This window comes from Hippocampus comes, unplaced genomic scaffold (genome assembly GCF_001891065.2).
Source record: "Hippocampus comes isolate QL1 unplaced genomic scaffold, H_comes_QL1_v1.1 scaffold82, whole genome shotgun sequence".
Taxonomy (NCBI): Eukaryota; Metazoa; Chordata; class Actinopteri; order Syngnathiformes; family Syngnathidae; genus Hippocampus; species Hippocampus comes.
This window is the reverse complement of record NW_017805135.1, coordinates 655,881-677,698: the sequence shown is the minus strand read 5'-3', so window position 1 is coordinate 677,698 and position 21,818 is coordinate 655,881. Positions and strand designations below refer to the sequence as shown.

At 42.3% G+C, this 21,818-nt stretch overlaps 1 protein-coding gene across 3 annotated transcripts in view; it reads right to left on the bottom strand.

Annotated features, from left to right (window-relative positions):
- LOC109513878 (A-kinase anchor protein 13) overlaps positions 1-21,818 on the bottom strand; it is a 61,290-nt gene that overhangs the window by 22,583 nt on the left and 16,889 nt on the right. For all 3 annotated transcript variants that reach the window (XM_019866576.1, XM_019866577.1, XM_019866575.1), the window contains exons 2-9: positions 21,077-21,120; positions 13,817-13,988; positions 11,528-11,691; positions 11,276-11,447; positions 8,924-9,107; positions 5,762-5,951; positions 4,370-5,618; positions 2,845-2,921 (exon numbers count right to left, since the gene is read on the bottom strand). In XM_019866576.1, the coding sequence (XP_019722135.1) occupies positions 2,845-2,921; positions 4,370-5,618; positions 5,762-5,951; positions 8,924-9,107; positions 11,276-11,447; positions 11,528-11,691; positions 13,817-13,988; positions 21,077-21,109 (2,241 nt within the window). In that variant the 5' untranslated portion in view covers positions 21,110-21,120. The remainder of the gene's footprint in view (positions 1-2,844; positions 2,922-4,369; positions 5,619-5,761; positions 5,952-8,923; positions 9,108-11,275; positions 11,448-11,527; positions 11,692-13,816; positions 13,989-21,076; positions 21,121-21,818) is intronic.

The following is a 21,818-nucleotide window of genomic DNA, read 5'->3' as shown; positions in this document are numbered from 1 at the left end:
CGCACGCACTGTGGGTGAAACAGAGAAAACAGCATGGCTGCTGCGAGCATCATGGGAGCTCTGTTGAAAGCATTAACATGACACGCATGCTCGCTCACCTACATGTGTGTGTATCTCACACACACACACACACACACACACACACACACACACACACACACACACACACACGCGCGCGCACAAAACCAAAACAGCTGCCACTGCCCTTCTGCGTTTTAACTGTCGCAATGATTTTCACGCTTGTTTATTTTATGTAGCGGTTCGATATGCTCACGCTCGTTTAAGTTTCATGAGATGCTATTGCGCGATGCGATTTCCATATTTCAACACAGCACACCAGACTGCAATTCAATGTGTTGCTCCAGCAACATGTTACTGTGTAAATAAATCACAACAGAGATGATCTGGTCTTGCACGCAAGTGCCATTAGCTGATCTGCCGACTCATAAGTGTTCACCTTGATCTCTGCTTCGATCAATTGATCACGCTGTGACGTAATGTGTCGGGGGGGAAGGAAAAAAAACAGCTCGCTTGTTCCACTGCGCCTCCTCTGTGAGATCATACAGCCCCGACTGCAGAGCGTACAGCCTCATTGAAAATGCAGCACATTTAAAGAGGATCATATGGCAAGAAGGAAGGCACTGTTCTGGGAGAGAAGATTATACGCAGCAAGGCTGCTCTCTGCTGGCGAATGTGGCTTACTAGCGTGGCTCGGAAACATCTGGCTTTCGGAGGCAGAAAAAACACCAATGTCAAACCGCAAGCCTGGAATATGCGGAAAGCCGCTCGGGCTTTCGGCTGCCGAGGAATCTGTCAGTCAGCAACATTTCGAGGAGATGATGGCCTCCATGTGCTTGTGCATAAATAAACTAAAGCAGGGGGGATCCTGTTGCACGGTTTAAACTCTGCGTACGAGTCTGCTGCAAAAACGCACAGAATCAAAAACGAATGCATGAGTCAAAAGGAAAGTATGTCCTGGGGGCTGCAAATCTGTCGCTGGCACCTAAAAGTGCATGTGAGCAAATTTCACCTCATTACTCCCTCTTCGCCTTTCACAAGATTTCCCCTCCGACATGCGAAGTGACACTTATCCTTGCCTGCACAGCCCCACTTGCCAAAGACTTGGGGTAATAAACTGTTGTTATTGTGCTAAATGACCAAGTTCACATCGATGCGGCAGAAAGACATGGTGCTGCACGGCAGCCATTTTCTATAGCCTCAGTGGGGAACACACATGTCAGGACTTGAGCAAAGTTTGAGCATTTTCCAGAGATCAAAGTCAGCAAAGGCTCGAGAGTTAAGTGTCTAAACAATTTTCTTGAGTGTTGATCCTGTGGTAGGAGATGTGCCTGATTTATTTTTGGTTGAGGGCCAACAATCGAAAATGTTAAACCTTTTCAACATTGATGGTGGAAACAGAGCCCTAAGCAGTGAATGCCCCCGCACATATCAGGGTTCTCTATTCAACGATTCATTTGCAATTTTACCTGTGGAACCCATCCTCAGCTATTCACTTAAGATATCACCTATTTGCATTTTTTGAATGTTTTCTATAACATCCTAATGCCAAAAGATGGTGCCAAAAATAAATGTAAAAAAATAGGAGGGTGGTAATTGGTGTCAAGGAAGTATGTAGATGAAGAGCTATATTTCATCTGAGAGACAAGCTCTGTATATCACTGCGGAGCTAAATTTAGTCTGGGTTGTTAGTGGAAGTTATGGAGTCTTCGCAGCATGTACATGCATATATAATTGTTGTAATGTGAGTTTGAATTCATATCCTGAGTGATTATCCTGTGGTGTTGAGTCCATTAAGAGGGATTTTTTTTCCCCTGATCAACAAGGGCAGACAATCGTGAATGTTAAAGTTGTTAAATATTTATGGTGGTGGAAGCAGAAGCCTGACTAATGTGAGGAGGAAATTCTCAGGCAGTGACAACATTATAAAAAAAAGTGTCATGTTTATTTTCTTGGTGATATTTGAAGATAACAGATGAGGTGTTGGGTAGGAATCACACATAAAGTCTTCCATTACCTTATTGATTTCCTGTTCACTTCCTCATACGTTTCTATTCATTGTTGATAAAGGGGGTGGGCGTCGCACATACTTGTTCAACTGTTCAACAAATCACATATGCTTATCTTGCATGGCCGACAATTTCTTCATATAGTATCAAGAGGGTGTTTATTTACCCAAGTGCGTTTATTGACTCAAGTGCGAAGAGACTGCTGCAATGATCCTCTTCAATGCTGTGCATGGTGCTGGCGTTCTCACATGCGCTAAGTTTCTTCGGAACGGCTGTTTACGCGCTGCTATTTTGGTTAGTGTTCAAACGGACTAAGCCGAAGCTGTGTGAACGACAGCATCTATGAAGTGACGTCGTGACAAATAAATTTTTGGACAAAGGTACGTTTGCAGGCAGAGAATAAGTGGCGAGCGTGTCTGCCCCCGGGTTCAAATCGTGATGTAGACACTCTTTTGTGCCCACCCGCTCTGCGTAACTTAAGATTCGCATGTTGTTGTTTACAACACATGTTAAGACAACTCTGAGCACAATTTTGGACATTGAAAAGCTTCCGGGTATAGTTGCATAAAGGCATGCATGGATGAGGTTTGTGTGGAAGAACCAGAACGTCCAGTCATTCATAAATTTTGCCCTTTGACCACATTTGCCATGAACATCTTTCAAACCAATAGTGTTTATGCTTGCTATGTTATCGTGTGTGACTGTTTATGGCATCTTTTTTAATGTTAAGAAGCACAATAATAATAATAATAATAATAACAATAAATATAAAAATAATAATGATACAACTTGGCACACGTGCACTGTGGGGACTTACCATGGAAGAGTCATTCTCATCTGCTTTGTCAGCTCCACAAATGGTCCTGGCGTGTTTCGACATGATTACCTGCACCTCTGGAGAACACACACACACACACACACACACACACACACACACACACACACACACACACACACACACACACACACACACACATCAGATGGTGGGCACAATGACAAAACAGCGGAGTGGAGGAATCAATAACAAGTGAAGTAAAACATTTTTATCCCGGTTGCCTGCGCGCGCACACACACACACACACACACACACGCACGCACACACGCACACACACACGCACATACACGTGCACACAGGAGTTGGAGAAGCCTGGGGCTAAAATAACATTGTCGCTGTGATCTCGGTCTTCATTTTCTACACAGGATTTTTTTTTCCTCCCCCTTGCTCTATTGATGAATTATCATGTGATCCTAAAAGCTTCAGCGGGAGCGGGGATGTTCAAGACTCTAAAAGTTGTTATTTTATCACTCACTTGAATGTTGTTTTATTCCTTAAGGCTGAAATTTGGCTACGGAGCAATTGCTATCAGTGTATAGCACGGCTCCATATGCTTCATTATCCCACAGAAGAGCAGTATCAGTCTAATTTAGTATCATCAAAGACAAAAAAAAAAACCCCAAATGTGGTAATTGTAAATTCTTTTTTTTTTAACTTAAATATTTGATACAGTATTTTGAAATCAGCACATTTCCGTTCACTTAGTTACTGTTCTCTCTTCGACATGGGTTTCTGTTTAAGCTGTTTTGTTTTTTTGTTTTTTTTAGTAGTTGGCTGGCTTTTCAGTCGCGGGTTTACACTTTTTTTCTCATTCTGTCTGAAGATCTCTGGTCAACTGTTTGAAGTGTGACATGATCTATGACATGACCGGTCTTGCCTATACATGTGGCACAACGTTTAATCGGAACAGGAACATTTTCGCTGTGTTTGGGCATTCGGTTTCAGTCTATTTAGAAGACAAGGTTCCATGTAAATCCCCGGCTAAAGGGACTGTTGATGCATGCTGCGATGAAACAGATGCCAATCATGAGACCAGGGTGTTAGATGTAAAAATGCCACAGTAACTTCATTACAAATAATATACAGTGGTCCCCAGTGTTTAGAACCAAGTTCCATTCCTACATTGTAACATGAATTTGTATGCAATTCAAAACACTTCGTAGTCTATCGTACCAGGAACACTCAAATGGAAATAATAATAATAATAGAGAGTGCAGCTAAACATTAATGTATGCTAATGAAAAAGTCATAATTACAGTAGATTATTGCTTGATAAAACAAATCCAAGCCATAAATATTTGAACAAAAAAACAGAAATGCTAACTGAGCCTTCTTGTGCTGTGTAGCACAAGAAATCAAACACCTCAAGTAAAAGGAATAAAAGTCAAAGTATTAAACATGCTGTAATAATACATGACATTTTTTTCCACATTTTGTAAATGTTTCACAACTAGCGACAGATCTTCCATCATCATGACCTTAGTGGTGACTTGGACCTCATACATACCTTCATTCAGGTCAGCGCTGCTGGGATTTTCCTCTTCCACCATCCCTGCTGGAGTATCTCTGTTTAGCGACAGATCAGTCTCAGCAGGTTCTGGAGCACCTGTCTCCTCGGATTCCTCGGAACGCTCCTCTGTGTGGAGGCTGGACTCCAAAGTGGTGTCAGTTTCCTCCAAACTCACTGTGGGTTCCGCTGATGTCTGCAAATGCATGTTTTGGTCCACTTTCTCTCCGGCGAATCCCTCAGTTGGCTGCTGCTGCTCCTCCAAGTGGGTACTTTCCTCAGTGGGGTGGAGGATGTCTGTCGCACAGCTTCCAACCGACTGAAAGCTGACGTCGTCGTCACTGGACAGTCCATGGGTTAAACCCAAATTGGGATCGATGTCGGATTTGACTATCTTCTCAGGTGAGCACTCAGTCTCCTCTGGATATTCCTCAACAGGTGATACAGAGACGTCGGCATCCTGTGTCACATTAAACTCCTGACAAGAAGTCTGCTGATCAGGGTCTTGCTGCCACTCTTCCACATGATCCTGACCAGCTGTTTCCTGGTTTTGTTCCGAGCTGTTTACATCTGGCGGAGGTTCTCCGTCTCCGGGAGGCGGAACATCTGATTCGAGGGTTACATCATCACAGCCTGCCGGAGGTGGGAGGTCCTTTTGCACAAAAGTCGTGCTCTCAACTTCCTCCTCGGCTAAGGAGTTTCCTTGGCAAAGGTCCAAGCCGAAGCCATCCCGCTGACACTCCTGGACTGGTGCGTCAGATGACGGCAACTGGCCCATGATGACTAAACCTCCACTGCTCTTCTCCCCTGTGCTCTCAGATACTCCGTTTACTTCCTTCCCAGATAAGTCCTCTCCCACTGTGGCCTCCCGTCCTTCTCCTCCTTTATCAGTTTCCTGCTCACCCCACCCTGCCAGTTGAAGGTTTTCCACAGGCAGCGAGCTCCTCGGTTCTTGACTTTCGTACAAACTCAAGTTCTGTGTGGTGTCGGGCTGTTTCCTTCCATCTGCCCTCTCAGACTGAAGACACACCCAATCCTCAGGGGGGCTGAGGCCATGCTCCCCAGGGTGTACTACAGACACGCTTCCGTCTTCCTCGCTGACATATCCGTAAGTGACACTAGCGCCGTTTCCAACTCGGTCTTCTGGCGTGTTTGTTTGTGGGCAGCTCGCAGTCTCCGGCTCGACACACTCGCGGCACTCGGCGGCCGTATGCAGACAGTCCGAGCGCAGCTCCAGCACAGACACTCTCTGCGGGAAAAGACGAGGTTAACAGCGCAGTTGACTGTGTGATTGCATAAGGTGTTCCGCCACTTACACAAAATGAGCCGGCGGGGTGAGAAGTCAAAAGCAGGAAAAAGACAAACATTCAAACGTGGAGTTCTGTGACTCACCTTGGCGTGGAGATGACTCGTCAAATGCAGCAGCTGCTCCACAGTCCGGCCAAGGCTCGGCGGGTCGTGGCCCGGGTACACGCTTTGCGTCAGGGCGTGCAAGCCGGAGTGGTGGCAAACCACACGGGCGTCCGTCAGCACCGGATGAACTAGCTGGGGCCCTCGGTCCGACTCGGCGTCTGCCTCAGCCCTGCCACGGAATAAACACTTAGATCATCCCCTGAAGGAAAGAGCTCAGCCCCGATTGGCCCATCAAGCACAGAGAGTTTAAACAGTGATGTCAGCTGATCTGCATTAACACCCACCCCCAAACACACACACACACACACACGCACATGCACACGCACACGCACACGCACACGCACACACACACACACACACACACACACACACACAGGCATTGTGGTTGCTAACAAGTCTTATTTTAGCTGTTTAGAAGATAGTGGGTCATGCAACACTGTAATTAAAGCTGCAAGCAGCGATGCATGAGCCCTCACAGGCCTGTTTTTGTGTCAAATACTCAAAGAGATCATCAAATTTTAACGCCATGCTCCAACAATGTAGGGTGTCAAATATGGTTTCCCTTGAGGGCCATTACGTCGGTGAACCCATATAAATGTATAATTATGTCTGTGAACCCATATAAATATATAAATGTATCTTCTCTGGTTCCCCCTGTTTTTGTGACTTGTTATTGTGCCTGTGAAAGAGCGGGGAACACCGTCCGGCCAGGCGGCACCGTTTGCGCAACGCTGGGTGGACCATGTTTAGCTCCTGAAGTCACCAGTGACCTCACCCCTCATGTGTCATGTGGAAAACTTCATTACCCGTGATTAGGAAGAGGTAGCGTTTGCTCGAGCGGCGGGTAAAAGCAGCAAAACTGTGAGATTTATGTCGAGAGAGGAGAAGGTCCATCTCCACTTGAAGCCATCCCTCAGTCCATTTAGCAAATGGCTGCTTCATATCACTAAATAAAGACAATCTGACCTCATTAGTGCACCGGCGTGAGGAAGGGGGAACACATGCCAGCCCTTCGCCAGTTAAATCTGTGAAGATGACTCTGCATGTTTGCGTGTGCGAGTGTGTGTCTGTAAATGTGGTAAACACATCATTAGACAGAAAAGTCATAACCAGGGCTTTTGTGCACCAGAATAGTTTCCCACTGCTATGGTTTCGGCGTGGAAAAATACTGGGAGAACCTTTCCAGTGTGCCCTCAAAGAGGGTTGAAGGTTCGCCGCCACCGTGATCGACCAACTTGTCCCCTTTGTGGCGCTGCAGCGAGAGAGAGTTTAAGTAACGCGTAATGCAACTCAAGACTGCCTAAACTTCATGTTACTTCAACTGTATGGCTAAAATGTTAGGCGAAAGCAAAGACAAATGGCATTGTTTTGTTTTGTTTAGTTTTCTTTTACAGCATATTATCTCACACGCGCCAAGCTGTTGCATTTGTCACTGCGTCACTCATTTCCGAAAAATAAGACAAACTTACAAAGACCAGTGCATTCTCAAATGTGGTTAACCGTTCATATTTAAACAAGAAAAATATGAATAGCGATTAAACGTATTACAAGATAATATATTTACGTATGTATTCCCTATTTTTTTGTAGTAGTAGTAGTAGTATTGTTGTGTTTTTTTTATTTTGGTAAAATTTTATATTTAAAAATTTAGTCTTTAAAGTAGGTTAGCATGATGGCAAGAAATATTTGCCAAAATCTGTTTTCCCCATTTTACATCACTCCTTTGACTCATTCTGAATATTCTGAAATGATCTATAATCAGAAATTACAGTAAATTATTAAATAAAAGTAACGCAATGTATACACAACAAAACATGACGGTGAATAAGATGGTTGTGTTTATTAACCGATCTTTCCTTGTTTCTCACCTGACCCACTTCTGTACAAATCCACAAATGAAGCTGTCAGAATTATGACTGAGGAGTGATAATTATGTTATTTTTAGGGTTGGAACTAACAATTATTTTAACAATCTATTAATCTGTTGATTGTTTTGTGGATTAATTGGTAATCTTAAAACCTTTAAAAATGAGTTTGTGACGATGATGTCGGACAAGCGTTGGCTTTTGTGATGTGTCAAAAGGCGTTTCGCACGGTGGTGACTCGACATGACTGTCCACTTTGAAGTGCAACGATCTGTGCGTAAAATAAGAAAACCTTTATTTGTCTCACAATGGAGAAATTCGCAATAGGCTGCATATAGAAATCGAGGGGAGAGGAGCGCGCTCTGTCATCTGAACACATGCACTCTTTTGAGTTTTTTTAGGCTGCCAAAGTGAATTTCCGAACGCAACCCGTGTTGACGGGAGCAAATGTGTGAGGGTTGGACAAAATTCTGCTTCTTACCTTGGAAAAGTTTGTCTTTTTGGTTTAAAATGGCTTACGTTAACAAGAATCCCGCACCGCACTGTGGCCAAAGGTAGAGTCCTGGTCAGTTATTGTGCTGTAAATAGTCCTTGCTGTGGTGGACGACACATGCTTGCGGCAGCAAGAGAGTTACGCTACAACAGTAGTTGCCATGACTACAGTTCTTTGACTTGTCGTTCTTCTTCTTCTGCCTTTATTTCTTCTTCTACTTTTTTTTAGGCGGTTGGCATATACTTTTGGTGCATTACCGCAACCTTTTTAGGGAAACGATAAAGAAGGCCACCAACGGCGGTCGCACCTGGGTAAGTTGTCGGACCAGCCAAACTATAAAAAATAGTGTGACGAATAGTCGGAAAAATACGATTTTCGTTTTTGTATTGCATTTGTTCATTTATCTATTGCAATCATTTTGTAATCGCCTATTTTGGTGTTTTCATATGTCATAGATTTCATTATTTATTCAATTATTAATTTGATCTTATTTACTTTTGTATTGATTCACTTTTTGTGTATCATTTATCTAGTTTTTACATAATTTACTTTTATCATGTTATTTATTAAAATGAGTCGAATAAATTTCACTTAATTATGTACAGTTTTACTCAGCAGTTCGTTGCCTTCTTTTTTCTGAAAGCATCACTAGGTTTCTGGCCTTGACAAAAAGAAACGGTCCTGTCAATTCTATCTTAGTAGTAGAATCACTACCACGGTACATCGAGACTGAGCAAAGCCTGTAGCATTCGTGAGGAGCCCACCAGCTCAGCGGAGACTCACTGTGCAAGGAGCTGCTGGAGGCTGGCGTGACCCCGGAGCGCTGCAATGGCAGCGGGCGTGTGGCCCTGCTTATTCAGCAGCCGCGCCGCGTCCCTCGCCCCGGGCTGCCACAGCAGGAAGCGCGTGACGCGGACTAAGCCTCGCCTGGCTGAAAAATGCAGCAGGGTCTCGCGTGGATGCTGATCTACAGGAGAAAGGGAAGGGAGACACCAGAATGGAAATGAATGCGATGGGCAGTCTTTGACTATGCATATTGTATATTTATATTTTTTGGTATAGAATATCCAGCACAATACCGAGGCATACCCAAAAGTAATATATGACATAAAAGACAGAAAGTGCCTCGCAATAGGCCACGACCCCACAAACAACTATAGTGGAACACAGCCTCTTTTACTCAAATTCTTTTGCTATTATTGTGTGTTATTAATAATTAATTTAATGATATTTATTATAGCGTGGACAAAAATCAAAAATGCTTTCTCACAATAATGAGGAACCTTATCAAAATCAATATGCAATGCCTTTTTTTTTCCTCTGCCAGTGTTCACTTTTTCAAATGATCACTTCTATAACATTACTGGAAAATCACAATGTCTCCATCACAAGTGAGCTATTTTTTACAACAGGCCTGCAAGCTACTCTAATGGTGGGTGTTTATCAGCCTTCTAATGCTAAATGGCTAAGAACCAGTGGCTTATAGATCAGCGGTCTTGCTGAGCACACGCTGACAGAGGCGCAAGCGGAGAAGATGTGAACGGAGGCGGAAGCACAGTGAGTCGCACACAAATCAGCTTGAAACACTTCGAGCTATTTTGACCAAATATTTTCACCCACAGTGCCAAAAATAGCAAAAATAATATCCACGGCATATTAGCATATGATCGCCACCACTTACAATTGATTTACAACTCCATATTTAATACTGACTACTTGGGAGCATTGACTAGCCTCTGAGTGCTAAGCCGGAGAGAACCAGCAGGCCGAGAGACCTCGGATTCATTTTGCAGTATAAACTGACAACAAAGCAAGTGGAGGTGGTGTGAGCAGAGGCGGTGTTAGAGGAGGCAGAAACGCGTCTGTCAAGAAAGACTATGGACCTAAAGATTGCTTTTACTCCTTTACTATTCGTGGCAAAAATTGTAAATCGTCAATAAACTCTTGGAAATATAGATACGTATATAAGCCTAACTACTGTGTCCCCCTACGCCTGACAGTTAACAATTATTGTGCGCCGTGACTGGGGCAACGTCCGTCGCCGGCACCTTACACCATCAGTCACCTGACAGAGCCAATAAACGTGTCCCATTCGTCTTTCAATGACACGTTGACACACGGCGAGACAGTGACGGTGGCATCGAAGAAGTTGTCACCAGTGGTAACTTACGGAGTTCATCTGTGAGGCGGTGAGGCCTGCGCTGATAATGTCACTCCATGAGGCGTCTTTGGAAAAGTTATTTCAGATTGTTTTGCCTGAGCCTCTGTCAACTGCCAGGACGTCTGTGATCCAAATGTGTATGGCTTTTATCAGACAGCGTGGCGGACGGGGACAGACATCTTCATTTGATTAGTGATCATAAGTGACTTTTGTTTTGCTGACAGTTCTCATTTGTGAGCCTCCTCCAGTAACTGCAGTCTGGGTGTCAGCCTTGTTCACGAAAGCATCTGTTTAGCACGCATGCTCATGTTTATGAACCAATCAGATTTTCAAAATTGTTTGCTTTTTTGCTCTTCTCATTGCTCTTGTAATTTGTCGTCGTATAACACCAACAAGAACCTGACCACTTTTTTTCTTTTGTTGTGACATTTTTGCTCTGAAGAAATTATGTAATCATCTATTAAAGGTTTTCTTATCTTATTTTGGTAATAATCTGACTTTTTTGTCATTAATATATAACCACTTGTTTTCAAAAGTATTGCAGCTTTTTTTCTGAGGGGAAAAATGCATTTTTCAGTCAATTACTTTTCCTTTGAACATTTTTTTTCTTTCAATGTACATTTTTTCATAAGGATTTCTCATAAAACAAAACATTGGGGAAAAAACTGAATTCAGACATCATAGATTCAAACACTGGCTCCAACCTTGAGAATGGATGGATGGACTACTATTATTACCTTTTTTCTTGGAAAAAAAAAAGCAATTTCGCCAAATATTAACAAGTTAAAAAAAGGCACTTTTTCCAGTAATAAAATGTGTGTAAATTTTCTCAGAACATTATAATAGTCCCCCCTTCTCCAAAAAAAAAAAAAAACCTTTTTATTCTTGAAAATATATATTTTCATAATGGGAAAAAAATATTTCTGGTGGGGTGCGGGGGGCTTTCGGGTAGTTAACTGGATTACAAGTCTTACCAACGCTGCCAGAGCTTTGGTTGCCTAGCAAATTCCATCCCGGCGGCAGTGGGATATGGTGGAGGGCCAAGGCAAGACTCTCGTCCAGACGCTCGCACTCTAGCAGGGGAATATGACACTCATCCAGGAGCAGCGCCCCGTCGAGGCCATCTGTGCGGCCCACCGTGCTAACCTGGGTGGTAAAGCGTACAAAGCTGAAAACATTTTTTCTGTCCTCAATTTGGAAAGAGGGCGGGGAGGTTCAAGGCTCACTAGAAATTGGGCCATGTCAAAAGCCAAGTCCTGAACGAAGGTGAAGCGATGCTCCGCTAAAGTGGCAACGTGAGACGGTAGCGTCGCCAGCTCATCGGAAGCCTCGGGCTCGCCGTGAGTGACGGCACACAGGGTGACGGAAACCTCCTCGCAACAGCCGTGAGCTGCATGGAGAAAGGAGACAAGCAAAATAAAAAAGTGCCCAACAAAAGTTAGGTTATCAAACACATTACCAAGTTTTGTCAAGTACTGATATGGCTCATCAGCTGAAAAGAAACACTTTCTTTCTCTAAAAAAACATTTTAATAGCAATACAATTTTTGTTCTCCACATATCATTTTGTCAAAATAAGACTAATTGATATTATCTTTTTCTCATTCATTTATTGACTTTTTCCCCATCATCATATTGTTTTTTTTCTCATTTTTTTGTCTCAAAATCCTCCAACAAGAATATGACTCTCGCAATAATACGACTTTCTCAATTAATGTGACTTCTTGGGGAAAAAAAAGTAACTTCTTGGGTTATGAAATATGTATTTTGCCTCACATTTCTTTCTGATAAGATTCACAAAAATTCTGGAAGAAAATTCTCGCAACACTGATACCCCCTTCAAATTAAAAAAATAAAAAAAATCTTGTAATTATGGAAGTTTTTCTTTGGGCAGTAATATAAATTCTCTGAAAATGTATTTTCGTACAATGTTCATTTGTTGGAATATGCAAAGCCACTTTACCTATATGCTAATCAAAGTTCTTCTTCCAAATTTGCTGTCTGTTTTATATTCTATTTTATTTTCTTTATATCTTAGTACCTTTTTCTATGCACCAAAATGAGCAGTGCTGCCAATCTCATATACCTGATGTACAATACAATACATCTTTATTTAGCTGCAACAAAGCGCTTTACAGAACGGTTAACATAAAACAACAAAATAACATACCACAACACATATCATAAAACATGGACAGTCATGCAGTCGTAACAACTATTCCTCCATATCCGTTGTTTGAAGCAGATATCGATGAAAGAGGAGAGACTCAAAGTCTCCACTTATTCTATACTCTATTCAATTTGAAAAAGTCAAACTTCTGAAATAATATGTACAAAAAAGTCGATTTGCTACAAACTGCAGCATATTCTCTAATTCACATTTTGGTTCCAGCAAACTTGCCTTCTTGTGATTCGTTAGCAGTGTCAATTATCCTCTTAACCTTTTGCCAATGAAAAGGTCAAGAGAACATAAGCTAGTATACAGGCAGGTTGAAAATTTGTTGAAAATACAGAACAGGGTGAGGGAAGAAGATTCATGATTGATTCCATCCTCTCTCTACTTCTGCAATAATAAGGCCCGACTTCCTCCTGCTGGCCTGCCAATATAAAGTCAGTATGATTATTGTATTTGAAAGCAGGAGAGTGCAGAGGGACATATCTGTGATAATGATTCGATACACTTTTACATTACGCGATATCGCTCCCATTCAGGCTAGATAGAGAGCTTTATTGGGAGCGATATCGCAGTGTTGCTCCATTTTAGTTGTTTATTTAACAAAGACAATTCGTTGGGCAATATGATGACCTCATCTCTTGATTATTACGTGACCAGAAGAGCATTTATTGTCTTGCACTTCAAAATGAATGGCAAGGGTGTGGAGGCAAAAAGGAAGGGGAAATAAAAACATATTTTTCTATAATTAAACACATTTGCACCATATTTTAGCCCAATCCTGTGAACAGATGGCCGTACAAATTAGCAGATGCTCATATATAATGTGGTAAAAGACAAAGTTTTCCACCAGAGGGAATAATGAAAACTGAGCACAAGTCTTTTTTTTTTTTTTTTGGTCTTGAAATACAAGTTTTTTCTTTGTGATATTAATTAATTTCGATTAATTTAAATCGGAACATATTTTTCTATAATTAAACACATTTGCACCATATTTTAGCCCAATCCTGTGAACAGATGGCCGTACAAATTAGCAGATGCTCATATATAATGTGGTAAAAGACAAAGTTTTCCACCAGAGGGAATAATGAAAACTGAGCACAAGTCTTTTTTTTTTTTTTTTTTGGTCTTGAAATACAAGTTTTTTCTTTGTGATATTAATTAATTTCGATTAATTTAAATCGGAAAAATTACCTTGGTCCTTAAACATTTAGGTTGGTGATTTCCAGAAAATTTGAATTTGGTCACAGGTTTCTATAATTTTTTTTTTCCCTCTTTTCGGTGTGGTGTTAATTGTTTTTAACAAAATATGGGCGTGGCGAAAATCTGTCCAAGTGTCTTACCGGGACACAGTGCCTGCAGGGTGTCATGGCCACTCCTCAAGGTGCTGCTCAGGTGCCTCTGCGTGCTGCCAGCAAACAACAGGAAGTAATCTGCGGTGGCGGCGTTGGCGGCGCCCTCCTCATCCACGGCCAGCTCTTCATCGGTGAGCTGCACTGTGATCACGCAGCGGCCCTGCACGCATGGGGCAACACAGAAGCGCCCTATAACAGTGTTTCCCAACTTTTAATGAACCAAGACACGGGTTTGAGTTCATGAAAATCTCAAGGCGAATGTCCAAACAAAAACAGTCAAAATAACGATGGCCAAATCTCAACGTACACACAAATCAATTGATTCTGAAATACGGGCATGTTTCATGAAAGACAAAGTGTATGTTCTCACTGAAAGCCGTGACTTATTGTTGTATGAATGGCAACAGGTGGATAAGCAGGTTTGCTGTACCTTTTTGGAAACGAACGGAAGAGCATTTAATTGCCACTATACATTACTGACAAAGAGAGATGAGCAAAGGACAAATGGCATGAAATTGAATAATCTGCCTGCCTGTGACATCCCTGATAACGTCTCATGGCATTGGAAAAGCAAATTATTATTCAAAACAAGTCTTCATTTTTGGTTTTTACACACCTGGGACTTGCGAAGGTTATTCTGTTTTTTTTCAAACATTTTTTTGTCCAACAAGGTTTTGTTTTTTTTTTCCCCCCCACAAGCCATAACTTGCATTAATTTACACAGAAAGTAGGCGTTCCTTCCAGGAAAAAAAATCTAATCTGTCAAAACATAATAAGCAACAGAGAAAATATCTTGAGTCAAAAGCTCTGCCTTTGCAACTTAAACCGGGTACCGTGCTTTTGTCAATGTTCAGCACGACATGACTGTAATTGCCTTCTATCTGGCTCTCTCTCGTCATCCAGAAAATGTGTCATGTCTTTTTCTCGGCAGCAATTAAATCTGCTCGGCGCACCTTTGAAGAGTAGTTGCTCAAGCGGTTGGGAAAAGTGGCTAAATATAGCAAACCAATCAATAAGCTTGCTAGACTGACTGCTTTTTTTTTTCAAACTGTTACCAACACTTCTCAGAGTATCAACGTGACTCAAAGGGAAAAACTTGACACGCAATACATCACAGACACACAACAACTTCCTGGTCTTCACCTTGGGAACGTCACCATGGTCCTGTATCTTCCAACCTTTGTCAGACACGACAACTCCTACGCCACCCCTTTGACTAACCACACGCTTTCCTGCACTGCCTTTTCTTCTTCGATTAAATGAGAAAGTAAACAAGATTTCATTGCGCCGACTGCAATGTCTGCCAAAGTGTGTTGACAACCATAAATGGAAGTTGGGTAAGTGCTCTCTGCTCGAAAAATGAATTAATTCTCAATCACAGACAACTGTTACACGACACTATTTTAATCTCACCATGCAGATGCTAACTATATCAACTTTTTTGCGTGACTGTTAATCAAATTCCGTAAAATCTCAAAGTGCACAACTTCAAAGGCATTCAGCACTGAGGTTCCACTGCATTCTACAAGCTGAAGGCGCTGACGCTTTTCAAGCGCAGGTGAGTACTAATAATAAAATGTATTATTTGTTTCATTTGATGTGCTTCTTTAATATTTATCATAGTACAAAAAAGTATTACAGCAGCCACAACGAAAAGAAACAAATTCACTATATCGCATGCCCCAAAGAAAATTTTAATGTTACGTCTTTTTAACGGCCGTAATCGTGTTGCGAATGTCTATTCCTTAAAATAAGGTCACCACTTGTTCTTGGAAAACTATCTAATAGAATGTACTTTTTTTCTGGATACATTCAGAAGTTTCATAACGTTTTTCAAAATTGAATCTTTTTTCCTCTCTATAATTAATAATAAATTAATATTTAGTCATGATATATCCCTTTTCACGACAAGATGATGATCATTTGTTCTCCCATTATCTTTAAAATTCCAATGAAAGAGCAGTTTTACATTACTTTTACATTTTTAGTATCATTCCTTTGTGTTTTATTCTGTTCTATTTGACAGCGGCTAGTGTCTCACCCGTGACGGGATTGCTCCGATCACACTGTAAAGTGAAGAACGACTTTATGATGACTACAGTTTAACACCGATGTCCATTTTGTCCTATCGGAGAAAAACAATAGACAGCTTGCCTGCAAAATCCACAGTAGCTAGACTGTCTGTTAGCATGACAGGATTGTTAGTGAGCCAAGAATACAACATAAAAAACACCCATGCGCGCGCACGCTTGTTGTTTTTGTCAAGTCACAATTGACTGAATTGTGTGCTTGACTACCGCTCAGAATGAAGCGATGTCACCCGAGGGCATGGCGTGCAGGAGGCGAGGAGGCACCAGAAAGGGGCCGATTGTTTCGCCATGAGCTTCTTTCCAACGGGGGAACTGCAACTTTATTGACACGGAGGAGGGATAATGGGGAGATTTTATCCCGTTGGGTGTCCCGTCGCCTACAAAGCCCGACATACACAGAACCGCCGCTTAGCGCTCAGGCGTCAGATGTGCTTCCTTCTCTTGTGTAGAGTGCCAGCCTCATGCTTGACCGCAACGTTAAATCACCGGAACAATCTTTCTGCTTCGCATTTGGCTAGGACATTATAGTGTTTCCGGCGATTTCAGTTGCTTGAAAAGGGGAGATCTGCACCTAGCTAAGACAACAAGTCATGGGTGTAGAAAGTCTGTGTGGGGGTGCTATTATGTATTTTAGCTAAATTGTTATATCACAATCTTGGCAAAACTCTGAAGGGGACACTCACAGACACATTTTGGCAAATGAGTGGCTCATAAAAGAATTACTGGGTTGTTCAATTTCACACTTGAAGAGTGGGCAGGCATTCCAGACAAAATTATTTGTATGCAAACAAGTCAAATTAATTATCCCTGACTCCCCCTGTCTGTATGATTTCATCAAACTTGATCGCCAGCTCAATTTGCTGTAGGTAACATCATATATTGTCCTTTATGTAAAGGTCATAGCCAAGGTCGACAGTCAATGCCATGGCCAATTACGGACTGTCACAGGTGTTCTTGGCACATGGCATTTTGAAATGGGTCACAATGAACTATTTTGTGGAGTAGTGGCACAAGAGGCTACGCTCAGTTAGCGCCGGCCGGACTTATTCTTTTTCATTTGTTTGGTTTATATTTCTGGCCTATAATGCTTTATACAAACAAACTGTAAATATGACAGCCGCTGAAACGCCAACTAAGCATTTCTTTTTGTGCCGGGTGACTACGTATTCTGACTCCGTAATCAAACACTTTTGTGCTCTGACAAAGTTGTCGCGTCATTATGTGGGTATAAAAAATGATGACAAATATGAGACAAGCGAATGCAAAACAGTACGGCGGTAACTGCAGTGACTACTTGCGATGCTTGACCATATGTTCTTGCACAATGCGACGCTAATGAAGGGGTAAAGTCTGAATTAGAGTCACGTGACCACTTGGTCATACGGCACATTGTTTATCACCTTGAAATGATGCACGGCAGGACAGTTGGAGATCGATGACCCGCGTGCGACGTACAGGAAGTGCTCGCTTAGATTCTGCACGATCAGTCGTGCAGACAGAGCACCCTGTGTCAAATGCACAATCTGGCAGTCAGATAAAAGTTTGCGTGGCGTGCCAATCAGCGAGCAGCAGACTTTTGGTATGCGAGGGGAGTCTTGCGGTCTCAACACGGAGGACCGGGGAGTGAGTGCAGTAAATGAGATGTAGAGAGGTGGAGGCCAGCAGGCATGACATTGTCTCCATTAAAAACTCATCTCTTATCTCCGGCGCAGATTGGAAATTAGGAGGTTCAGGCACTACTGAACAGATTGCTAACTCGGCGGATTTGTGACTCTGCGCTCCATGCCAGAATGAAAACATATTAGTGGGGAAATAAGATCTGCACAATCACAAAGAATCAGTGATAGCGGAGTCCATTTAGCAAAGTAGTCGCTCAAATTATTCCTGACAGCAGAGAAACAATATTTTTCCTCCATTTGTTTCGGCCTCAAATTAATATACGCTCACCACAAATGTTATTACCAGCCGACGACTTGTGAAAGAAGACGCTTGAGTGGAGTGGCTATCGATCCGTCTGTGATGACTGCATTTGTGCAAATGCATCAGGTGGAGTTGCTCAGAAAAATAAGCGGCTCTCATCTTCCATCAGTGGCAAAAAAGGGAGTTAGGGACAACTACACCACAACGATTCAACAAAAAAAGAAATGTGTAGACCAGGCATTTCCAAGGCCCTCTCGAAATTGTTATTTATCACTTTGGGGGTGGCTTAACAAGCCCAAAAACTCAATCAATCGACAATAAATAGGCTGGATGCGTCTCAAACGAGAACCCTGGTTGAAAATTAACAGGAAGTCGGACTTTGGGGTTTAAAAGTAGGCATTTAGGGACCAATTTCAGGGACATTTACAGAACATGAAACATAAAATAACAATAATACACGGGAACACATCGCAAAAAACATCGACAATAATACAATTGCGACAACTATTCCTACGTACGCCTTGTAGTTTGAAGAGGACATATAAGCTAAGGAATCTTAGCTTTTGGCAGTGCATCTAATTTGTAAATATTGTGCAGCACAAAAAAAAAAAGCACAGCACTAACGTTAACATTTGAATATGTAAACGGTGTTTTGGGAAAATAAAAATTCACACTTTTCCCAACTGCAACTTTCATTTCATAAAAATAAGATGCACTGCGCATGATTCACTTCCCTAAAACGAAAAAATTCAAGCTGCGATACACTGTTTTATTTTATTGGACAATATTCCTATTTGCAAGTCACAGATTGAGCTGGTGGTAGATTTTCGTTCGTTTAACCCATCTTTCGGAAAAAAAACTGAGAATCAGCTGCCAGCAGTTTGCTGTTTTTCATGGTGAATTTGAAACATCGTTGATAGCGTATCTGTTTATACAAAGCACTTTCATGTTTGTCATTTTGCTCCCTTACTGCACCAAATGTAAACAAAATGTGACTTGCATGTGCCTAACCAGAATTTTGCTACATCTGAGTGGCAAAACGTTGATGTTCCAACAAAGAGCATGCAATGCAGGGATTCTCCAAAGTTGCTTGTCATCAAAGCAGCCAAAGAGGCACATGGTACATTACGCTGATTTCAGGAGTCGAAATTCCTACAGCGTCATGTCGCAAGGACGTTTGGGGGGTTCTTCTTAAGCATGGGCTTTGGGTTCTTCGAGGCAAGCCTTTCTTTTGATGTAGCTAAAAAGCAACCCGGTGCACCCACCTACCTCCCGTACCAACTCCATTTTGCAGCGTCGTGATTAGCAGGTCAAAGCCCCAGCAGGCCACTTTGTTAAGCGCTTATTAACAGCCGTGAGCTCGTGCCGGAACACCCGACCCCCCGGCCCCCACCTCCACACTTTGGTTATTGCAACTGTGTGATGCGCTGAGGGGCTGCTTCTACCACACTTTGTTTTCTTACCACATTTTGGAACTTGAAACCAAGTTTTTAAACAGAGGCTCAGCTCAATAACCACATCAGTATCGGAACAGAACTGCAGATAAATGCAATATTGCCAAAACTGTAATCACGCCATCCAAGAAGTAAATGTCAGTATCCCCTTTCGCATGGCCTGTCAAAGCTGGCTTTTTCTGTGCCACTGTTCTGTGTGAAAGGTAGCGATAAGGACGGTGGGGGTGATGAAATCAACCAGCAAATTTCTGGCTTCCGAAACGGGAAGTGACATGAAACACACAGGGCTTACTTTTCCTGCCCTGATGTGCAACCAATCATGGCTGTCCCATGAACGTTTTCTCGTCAACATCTCGCGCGATGATGCATTTTGATGAGAAAGGTGGATTTTGATATTTTGCGTTCTTAGTGCAGTATGTCCAGTGACATAATCGGAATGGCATGTGTGCCAAAACATCCCGTCAATAGCACCTATCTATACGACGCGTTCAGGTGCCATTCACATTATTTGTGAACTTTGTTTTACTTCTCCTCAGGGCTCCGAGGAATATGATAAACTATAATAAGAACTTCTCTTAAAATGCCTAATGAGGCAATGAACCTGAGTGGTTCAGTGTGAAATCAGAGCACTGCTGTAAACTGGAGATAACGATGTCGAGTGCAGAACTCTTGTGCCGGACTTATCTAACTTCCTCTGTGTGCCTTCCTCCGGCCTGCAGAGTGCGACTGCCCGGAACGCTCCAGCAACCGCGAGGCACTTGAAGAGAATGCTCAAAATGGCTGTATTGATGCCATTAACTACAGTAATTGGACAACTAACTCGAGGAGAATTGGTTTGCTTCAGTTCTTGAGCAATTCCTTGACCTGAAAAGAGCCTCGCGTGGCACAGCCGCTGGGTCGCAAACCACCCAAGGTTCCTCCATGCGATAAAAGATTTGATTCCTGTGAGGTAATCATTTCATAGCCTCAGCCAGACACTTAAGGGAAAAGCTAATGACAATGACATTTTTCAAATCGAGTATTCTTTTTCCCTTATGGGATTTGCATTTTTTTTTCTTTAAAAGCTCTACCTTGCATCAACTTCTACAGATATGATAGAAATATTAAAAATATATTTTCAGATAATTAGATCGATTGACAGGGGCACTATTTCTCGCTGCCTTTGGGTGGCCACCATAGTATAGACCGCATAGTTGTGTTTTTATTTTGTTTCAGACTCAAAATGTTTCATATTGCTCCAAAAAAGCCTTTCCCCAACCCCCCCCCCAGGCCACTTACTGCTGTTGGTGTTTCGTGGTCACCGTATGCAACCAGACATGAAGACTTCATTTGGCAGGGCAGTATCAGAATGGCGTTCTTCCAAATGCGAGTCACCCCCTCAACCGTGTCCACAGAAAGCCATCTGCTATGCTATATGACGCTACGCTAGGATAAAAACTGCGTCATTTGGAAAACCGCAGAACATTTCTTTACTAGGCCTTTTGTTGAGTAAATATACTCGATGAGACCATGCAATTACAACTCAATATACTGCTCTGGTTACAATATACTGTATCTAACTAGATTTTTAAAAAAATTACATATACTTAGTCGATACAGCAGTTAGTGCTCAACCATCCTGCTCGTAGGAATTACAGAACACAAGGCTTGTGACAGTAAAGTGCGTAAGGATAAAAGGGACTTCTTGTTCACAGCCCGCACACCTGAGACCAGAAGCAGGGCACAAAGCAGATGGTTGTTTACACAGGCAAAAAGGTTTCTGTGAGGCGAATTCTGATACTTACATACAGCGGAGCTTGCTGGGGAGTGAGTTTCATGTCCCTGGGAACTGAAAAGAAAAGAGACAGAAGCGGATGAACATTTGGTTTGGTAGAAAACATTGAAAGCCCCTTTCAAATGTCATAATGTATTCATTCTGTTCCAAAGGGAGTGAACAAAATGAGAGGCACCATAAACCATTTAGAAGCATAAGAAATCTCACTTATGCCGTAAATATGGACGTTAGCCTTAGTTAGGCTAACGTCCATATTTACACAGGATACTAGCTAACTCAGGCATCTCCAAAAAGCAGGGCAGAGAATTCGGAGACACTTTTTGCATCCCACTCAAATATTTTGATCAATAAGCGAGTGAAAAGTGAAGCCCTCCTATTCCTAGTTCATTATTGATGCATTTTGTTGTTTGGTGGAAGCTATCCTCAATTTTGTGCCACTCTGTGAAGCTCGTAGCGGCGGCTATGTCTAAATGCATATGTGGATTTTCATAAGGACACTCATTTTTACGAATGGTGACTTTCTGGTTAAATGAACCAGAAAGGTGAATACAACTAAAACAAAACAATTCCAAGAGTGATATGTGGGCTCATTGGATTGTGACTGCTACACGTATTATCCCGTCTTGGCCTCACGCGGCTAAGCACTTGTAAATCAATTGATGGTATACGGAGGATGCACAGTGGTTATGGAAGCATCAGAACGTTGCTGTTGACAAGGTGACAGTTAAGCTGGACCTTGGCACCCATCTCAA